The following is a 9,384-nucleotide window of genomic DNA, read 5'->3' as shown; positions in this document are numbered from 1 at the left end:
TTTTACAAATAATTTCGAATAAATTTATAAAATTAAGCTAGATTGTTGTAAATTACGTATAGGAAATATGTTGAACTTTTTGGCGTGTTTCATTCCGACATTCGGGTGATGAATGAAAACGTCAAAATGCACTAGGCCCTATATGTCTGAAATTACATGTGTTGTGCGAGGTTAGTATACTACAGCCTACAGGGGCCGCGGAACGGTTTTCAAAGTGGGGGGGCTGACCATGCCATGCTAACAATCACAATCATATGGTAATTTTTACGTTTTTGTACACCGTTTTGGAAAAAAGTGGGGGGGCTGAAGCCCCCCCGGTTCCGCGGCCCCTGTACTAACCTCGCATGTTGTGTGAGTGGGGCTTGGCAAGGCCAAGGCTACTCTAATAGTCTAAATCACTCACACGTATTGCGAGGTTAGTATTTGTATACTATACTAACCTCGCACCATGAACCGCGTTTGGCAGTGGATTTCTAACTAGTGGGTCGCGAGTGCTGGGATCTCACTTCTGGTGTCCACAACACACAACTTCTATGGCTTGATTTTTCTGTGTGCGGCGGCATGTAAATAAATAATGAACATGATGAACCCTTAGCCTTGGGTGACTCTAAATCACCAATTTTGAGCCTGGCTATAGTATAAACCGGAGGAAGGATATGGAGCGAAATTAGGGTGTAAAGTAAGAAATTCAGCTTTTATTCTTTTTTTATGCCTTTTCTTCGTATAATTTTTAAAATAAATTTGCATTTGTTCCCACCTTTGCCACTCGGAGTATACGAGCGAGTTCACCACCTTGATGTTCGGGTAGGTGGAGCGTAGTGTAGCGCTAGTGATCGGTAGTGAAGTGGAGTGGAGCCTGCACGAACATCTTGACTTGACTTGAGGAAGCCGAGGAAGCCTACCTGAAACATAAGGCCTACGAGAATGACCATTGCAATACAAGAAACGATGTCGGCATGATTCTGGATGATGAATTCATGACTGAAGATCGGAGGATTTTTGGTGCTTCCAGTTCGTCGACTTCGAATCGCCATGATTTACAGGTGAAAATATCGACTTTGTCACGTATCCCCAGCGTACGTACGTACCTAAGCTTCGCCACGTCTACTAACTAACGATATAACCGGCTCGCACAATATGGGGCTGCATGCACATCGCACCTAGCTGGCGCTATACCGGTCGACGCAGAGGGTCGACGCAAGGTCGATATCTTTTTTCGGAAGGCATTGGACAAAAATTTCAGAGGGAGTTCATACAACCCACACCACAGAAAAGGTTTGACACCATAGGGGGGTAGTATAGAGAGTTACAGAGAGTTCAAGTAGAAGATGATACAAATGTTGGTTCAATTCACTCTCAATTTGAGCTAAAGTTACAGAGAGTTCAAGTAGAAGATGTTACAGAGAGTTCAAGTAGAAGATGATACAAATGTTACAGAGAGATTTAAAGATGATACAAAAGTTACAGAGAGTTCAAGTAGAAGATGATACAAATGTTGGTTCAATTCACTCTCAATTTGAGCTAAAATTGATCACTATAGATTTTGTTTTGAAACAGATTGATAATCTGAGTATAGATAAATCAACTGGGGAAGATCATGTCAGCTGCAAACTTTTAAAGATGACAAAAAATGTTATCGCAGAGTCCCTTGGCTTTGTGATATTATTAACAAATCCCTTTCTACTGGAGTTGTTCCTCGTGAATGGAAAAAGGCTCGGATAGTACCAATATTTAAATCTGGTGATATGTCTTCGTTGAATAATTACCGCCCCATTTCTATATTACCAATCGTGAGTAAAATTTTTGAAAGGGCTGTTCACCAACAGCTAAGTGAATTCTTGGACGTGAATGATTTATTACACCCAAATCAATCTGGTTTTCGGCCTATATGCATTCAACAACTCCTGCCCTTGCAAAACTTGTTAATCAGTGGTCGTTAAACATTGACAACAATTTAATTTCTGGAGTTGCGTTCATAGATCTTCGGAAAGCCTTTGATACCGTGGACCATGAGCTGCTTTTAAAGAAATTAGCTTGCATTGGTTGTAGTAATAGGACTATCACTTGGTTCAAATCATATTTATTTGATCGACAACAAGTGACACAATTCAAAGGAGCCAAATCGCACCCTTCAATCGTCAAATTAGGCGTGCCACAAGGGTCAATTCTAGGTCCCCTTTTATTTTCAATATATGTTAATAGTTTACCTGAATGTATTCATGAAGGTATCATAGATATGTACGCTGACGACACGACACTTACCGTCTGTGCGAATGATGCGACAGTTATGGAAGAAAAATTAACTGTTGCATTAATTAAGGTCATGGCATGGATTAAAGATAATCAGCTCGTTAGTAGACTTGTTAACTGCAAAAAAAGGGGTGAACGCTGCATTTTTGAGTACAAATGTCCCACTTGGCACAAATGTTCCTTGAGTCAAAAGAAAAGGATTCATCCAAAGAGACACGCTGTATCTATGCAAATAAGCAAGTAATTTGCATAAATTTGCATATTATGTCGATATAGTAAAAACAAGTATTTCAGAATATATTTTTAACCAGAACTGCCCTAAAATTGGAAATAAAGACTTAGGGTAAGAAAGGGAAGAAAACTGTCATAAAATAATTGGGATATCCTTGTTTATTATTACCTAATTTACATAAATTATGCAAATTATAATTTAAAACAAAGTATTTTTTCATGAATCCTGAACTGTTTTATAAATAACAGCAATTAATACACAATGTCAACATTCTACATGGAAGAGAATATATTAGCGAAAACATCGATATGCTTCATGACAGTATTAGTGTCTTAATTTGCTTAGAAAGAGGGCAAATATGTCAAAATGTATGACGTGATATTGCGCTAAAACGAGACCAAAACAACCTCTATGTCACAGTCACACTCACGAATCGGACAATAAAGCGATCAATTGTATGTCATTCGAGATAACACAATCTCAACACAATAGCTTCCATCGGCTTCTCGTATCGCTTTTGTTGGTGTGTCTGCCACACCGTAATCTATGGTATATACGGGCAAAATGCATTTCGGTATCGGTTAAAACACTATTAATTTTGTTTTATTTGTTTCTAATTTGTTTCTCTTGGAAAATTTACAGGAGACATTGCTTTGCAGGTTACTGCTTTAATGAAGCTCTGGCACATGAATCATGACGAATGTACCCCACCTCAATCCATATTTTAACTTTATTAAAATGTATATCTTTTGGAGACCCCGAAGTGGCAAAACTGCATTCCCCGCGGCATTCCCGCCACTTTACAAAACCAGTTTGACTTGTATTATCGACTTGGAAAAGACAGATGTATGAGACATCAGTTAACATGTTTCCAGAAGATAGTTTTTTATTTTTTATTTAAGCCTACGTCCATGGGAGCCCTCCGAATTTACCCCATCCCCTCTCTGTATTTCGACACTAAATAAAAAAAAATATCGTGTTTTAAAGCCACCGGCAAGGCAAATTGCGTTTTTGGTATAATAAAGCAACTTTTATATCTATATTTCATATTTATCTATATTAATATTATTATTATCATTAATATTATCATTATTATTATTATTATTGTTATTATTATTGTTGTTGTTTTGCAGTTTGTAATAATGCTCTAGCACAGTAAAGGCTATAACCAAACAGGAGCATGCATAGGATACCCTTTCCCCTTTTGGTTTTATGTATTCAAAAATAGTTTATCGTCTTTAGAACTCATATCTTGGAATAGATTGAGGTGAAAATACTCTACAATTGACATGTAGAAGAGCTGTGGTACATTGAAGAAAAGCCACACGTAAGCTCTAAAATACCCCTTTATTGATTCCACTCTATGTTAAATTTAAATATTTTTAGAGTCCATTCGGAAGAAAGATACATTTCTACTACACACAGTAAAGCCTCTTTACTTTCTCCTCTTGAAAAAAAAAACATAGAAGGCATTGTTTTATATCGCATAAAATAAGTTCGTGTACATGACGGTGGCCTGTCGAAGTTGCCCAACCCTTTATTTTGTTTTGACAATATATATTTAGAATATCGTCTAAATGAAGCCCTCATCTGGAAAAGGGCACTTATTAAAGGCAGCATCTACATTATATAGAGGAGGCCCTCTTAAAATATGGATTGAGGTGGGGTACATTCGTCATGATTCATGTGCCAGAGCTTCATTAAAGCAGTAACCTGCAAAGCAATGTCTCCTGTAAATTTTCCAAGAGAAACAAATTAGAAACAAATAAAACAAAATTAATAGTGTTTTACCGATACCGAAATGCATTTTGCCCGTATATACCATAGATTACGGTGTGGCAGACACACCAACAAAAGCGATACGAGAAGCCGATGGAAGCTATTGTGTTGAGATTGTGTTATCTCGAATGACATACAGTACAATTGATCGCTTTATTGTCCGATTCGTGAGTGTGACTGTGACATAGAGGTTGTTTTGGTCTCGTTTTAGCGCAATATCACGTCATACATTTTGACATATTTGCCCTCTTTCTAAGCAAATTAAGACACTAATACTGTCATGAAGCATATCGATGTTTTCGCTAATATATTCTCTTCCATGTAGAATGTTGACATTGTGTATTAATTGCTGTTATTTATAAAACAGTTCAGGATTCATGAAAAAATACTTTGTTTTAAATTATAATTTGCATAATTTATGTAAATTAAGTAATAATAAACAAGGATATCCCAATTATTTTATGACAATTTTCTTCCCTTTCTTACCCTAAGTCTTTATTTCCAATTTTAGGGCAGTTCTGGTTAAATATATATTCTGAAATACTTGTTTTTACTATATCTACATAATATGCAAATTTATGCAAATTACTTGCTTATTTGCATAGATACAGCGTGTCTCTTTGGATGAATCTTTTTCTTTTGACTCAAGGAACATTTGTGCCAAGTGGGACATTTGTACTCAAAAATGCAGCGTTCAACCTCTTAACAAGTCTACTACGTCCTCAACACTGAAAAAACTTGTGTCATGATAATAGGTTCTCGTGCTAATCTCAGGAAAATAGATTCTTTCACGATTTCGTTAAACGGTGATTTGATAAATAGAGTTCAGTTCACCAAATGCTTAGGAGTTTTGATAGATGAAGAACTGAAATGGTCAAAACAAATTGAAAATGTATGTAAACTTACTTAAAAAAGTATTGGCATAATAAAGAGAGCGAAAAGTTCTTTGCCTGTGCAGTCCTTAAAGTTGCTTTATAACAGTTAAGTGTTGCCAAGATTTGATTACTGTTCTGCTGTATGGTCGAATAGATTTCAATCCCATACAATTAAGCTGCAAAAAATCAGAAGAGGGCTGCAAGAATAATATTGAACAAGATATACGACACACCGTCGGCTGATTTGTTCGCTAGTCTTGAATGGATGACACTAGACAAACGATTTGAGCTCAGTCGCGTTTTGATGATATATACACAACAAAAAAAGTAAGTCCCCCCTTAAACAAACATCAATAATTTCCGAACCAATGCGAGTTTTTAATATATTTTTACATGAGCGTGTAGGTAATTTTATAAGCTACCCTCTGAGTAAACGTTATGGACGTATTTCACTTCATGCTTCAGTGAGCACCGTCAGAAGGCAAAAATGTCACTTTTCAAAAGTCACAAGCCAAATATCATGACTTTGATTCCATTTTATTGGAACTAATTCCACATTTCTCATCATAAAAAATAGTCAGAAGGCTTGTAAAAGGTACTCTCTAAAAGACGATACAACTTTTTGGGTTAAATTTCACGGTTGAATAAACACAAGTCCAAATTTGCTATAATTTGATTGTTTACACATTTATATCAATAAAAATGATAGAATATGATGACAGTTATTTTTGGAAGAGTTTCTTCAACAATATTCATCGTTTCACGGTTCAATGAACATTTATGGAAAACAAAAAATACGATTTTCAAATATCATAGGCAAGTATTGGTTCATTTTGGGAACTGAAAATGATCTTTTCTCAACTTTTTCGTTATGTTCATGACCAATTAACATGCTTCAATGATTCAAAGGCGTTTAATTAAATATCCACGCTTGAACGAACATGTGGAATGCGATTAGCTCTTTTTTACGTTATTGGAAAAAATGCAATTTGTTACTATGGATATCTGTCACAAACCTCCTTGCATAGTTCATTTGATTTGATTTTTATGAAAATCACGATGTTTAATGCATCAGTGAGCACACAATATTCGAAAATTATGCAAATGAGAAGAAAGTTCAAGGCCTTGGCCCCACTCTGTGTCTTATCAAATGGTTATTTTGGTGTGCGCGCCTTTTGGATAGTGTTACTCTGAAGCCATGTACGAAGTTTCATGAAATAACTATTGGCAGAAGTAACAAAATCCGTCCATGAAACAAACCCTCATTTCATATTTGTTAAAATTTTGACTTCGTCTCTCATAGACTTGTGTACATTATGGGTGCACATGTTTAAGAATAAGTAACCCCTTATTCAATATGGTGGAACTTTTTTTCACGGCTGTCTTAAGCAATGTCACTTGGCAGTAATGTTTATCAACCTATGGGCAGAATTCTGTGCAAAAATGAAATCGATTTGGTTATTTATGGATGAGTGAGCACGCATCAAAGTGGGAAAATTGGTATTTTCAATGTCACAGACTCATTTTAAAGGGTAATAAAGTGAATATTGGGGGCAAATTCGGTTTCAAATAAGACTTAAATTGCTATTGTTTTATCATCCATCATTTCTATCACCATACACTTTCCGAACTTTAAACATTTTCATGGTTGAGCGAGCGAATTCGAAAACTTAGGAATGAATACTCTTTATACTGCATAAATGTATTCTTTTCCTAACAATTTCTCATGATCAGTTTAATTTATGGACAAATCAGTGGTGGATCCAGAATTTTAAAATGGGGGAGGGGCCTATAATCGGGGTAGCCACCAACATTTTCAAATTTTAACATGATCTAACAAGTTGTAGAGGATACTACCATAAACCCCTATGATGATACGTCACAATACAGGGGCTGGGGAAGGGTTTTCAAAGTGTGTGGGGGGGGGGCTGACCATGCAAAAAATCACAATCGTATGGTCATTTTTACATTTTTGTACATGCTTTTGAAAAAAAGTGGGGGGGGGGGGGACTGAAGCTCCCCGCCCAGCCCCCCCCTCGCTTCCGCGGCCCCTGCGATACATTGTGCTCACTCAACCATGAACATATGATATCAAAATTGTGTGTGGAGTGGCCAAATGATGGATATTAAAACAGCATAACACCATAAAATTCACCTAAAGACAACATTTGCCCAACTTTGTATTTGCACAATCTGAAAAACGACGCTTGTGACTTTCAAAAATGGTCATTTTTAATTCAATCTTTAATTACTCATGCATGACTTAACCGATCAATCTTATATTTCCCCAGGAGTTGCTTAATGAGTGTAGAAAACCTCCTACGGAATATCATATCTCAAAACAATTCCGTTCAAAAGTTACAGCAATTTGATTTAGGGGGGACTTACTTTTTTTGTTGTGTATATAAATGTGTTCATAATTTAGCACCTTCTTACCTTCAGGTAAACTTAACCAACCAAATGATGTACATGAACATCATACCAGACAGAGAGACAGTGGATATTTACGCGTGCCCAAGTTTCGCACTGATTGTTATAAGTGTAGTCCAATTGTATCTTCAATATTTGAATGGAATAAGCTTTATAATTCAATTAGAACAGCTCCTTCTGTCATTTCATTTAAGAGAATGTTTAGAAGAACTTGTAATTTATAAATAACCTGCGGAACCAGGGCCGTAGCTAGAGGGGTGGAGGGGGGGGGGATTATGGGGCTGTGTGACACCCCCCCCAACATTCATGGCAGTCGGCAAAATCATGTACCAGTTGGCAAAATGGAGGATAGGAGAGAAAAAGAAAGAGGGAAAGAAAGGAAGAGAAAAAAGAAAGAAGGAGATAGGGGGAGAAAAAGAAAGAAAGAAAAAAAAGGAAAGAAAAATAGGGGTATACAAACTTCGAAAAAGGTTACGACTTATAGAGTAAAGACAACCATTAGGCAATCCAAGTCCATTTAGCCAGGCATAGAGCCCTACTAGTCAGCAAAATACAAAGGACAAAACAGATGGAGCTATGATAACACACAAAGTAAGCCCCCGGTCCTCCCCCAATTTAAACAAGCTTGTGAGTTTGCAAATTATACCACAATTATTGACGATTTAACAAACATTAGTTTTGTAAAATTAGAGGCAAGACTAGGTAAAGAAATATGGGGTGGGATGAATTTCCAAGGTTTAAGTTGAATAATCTAAGCCAAAGTATAGTTGGCAAATATAAAGTGGGCCTATTAAGGGGCAGAACACTATACGCTCTATCAGTCAGCAAAGTGATGTACAAGTACTGCCCCGTTGCAGATCTGAAAAGAACAGAACACAAGACTTAAAAAACTGGTAACTCTGCAGTTGGCAAATTCATGAAGAGTGCAAGTCTACAACAACTTGTAGACTTGTCTACAAGTTTGCAGTTGCCAACTGCAAACTTGTTCTAAAAGCTTTGGAAGAAATCACAACTTCTGCAACCCCTACCGACAGGCAGTTGGGTGCGCAAGCTTAGGTATACTAAAGAAGATGAAGATTTTAGATTTCATCATATCGCTGATGTTTATGAAGAACGTGATGATGAAAACAAGCAATCTCGCTGAATCACTCCAGAAGGAAGATTTAAATATAGATGCTCTGGGCCCGTATTCCATAAACGAGATAAGCATGCTTAAGTAAAAAGTCTAAGCATTTTGTTTAGTTTTCTGTCTAAGACAAAATTCTTAGCCAAAACGCGTATTCCATAAAGAATTGGCTAAGAATTTTGTCTAAGAATTTGGCTAAGAATTTTTGCGCGACTAAGACAGATTTAGGATGAATGGCTAAGTAACTTTTCTTAAATATGCAGAGTCTGTATTCCATAAATTCTACATGGCTAAGAATTTTGCCCTAACTTTAAGACAGTTGTGAGCTGTCTTAAATTTGGTTGCCGTATAGCATAAACAGGAAAGATGGCAGCTTTCATCCACCGCCTGCACCACAACCAGCATGAAATGAGACGGTATTTGGCAGACAGACGAGTTCATCCCTTGGATACATATACCAATGCTGAACTTATCCAACGCTATCGATTTGACAGGGAAGGTATTCTTTCCATCACCAATCTCATCTACGATGACATTGCCCCTAGAGCGAATCGAAACTTTCCTATTGAACCCATAGATAAGATATGCACAGCTTTGCATTTCTATGCCACTGGCTGTTTCCAGCGGACTGATGGCGACACACTTTGTATCTCTCAACCATCTGTGTCAAAGATAATCACGCAGGTTACCGA

The 9,384-nt window shown here is 36.9% G+C and overlaps 1 protein-coding gene across 1 annotated transcript in view; it reads left to right on the top strand.

The window, feature by feature from the left end:
- Positions 1-9,058: 9,058 nt before the first annotated feature.
- LOC129253966 (putative nuclease HARBI1) overlaps positions 9,059-9,384 on the top strand; it is a 759-nt gene continuing 433 nt past the window's right edge. The window contains exon 1 of the mRNA XM_054892414.2: positions 9,059-9,384. This exon is cut by the window's right edge and continues 433 nt beyond it. Within this exon, the coding sequence (XP_054748389.2) occupies positions 9,059-9,384 (326 nt within the window).

The sequence above is a fragment of the Lytechinus pictus genome, chromosome 1 (genome assembly GCF_037042905.1).
Source record: "Lytechinus pictus isolate F3 Inbred chromosome 1, Lp3.0, whole genome shotgun sequence".
Lineage (NCBI taxonomy): Eukaryota > Metazoa > Echinodermata > Echinoidea > Temnopleuroida > Toxopneustidae > Lytechinus > Lytechinus pictus.
This window is presented reverse-complemented; position numbering and strand designations above follow the sequence as displayed.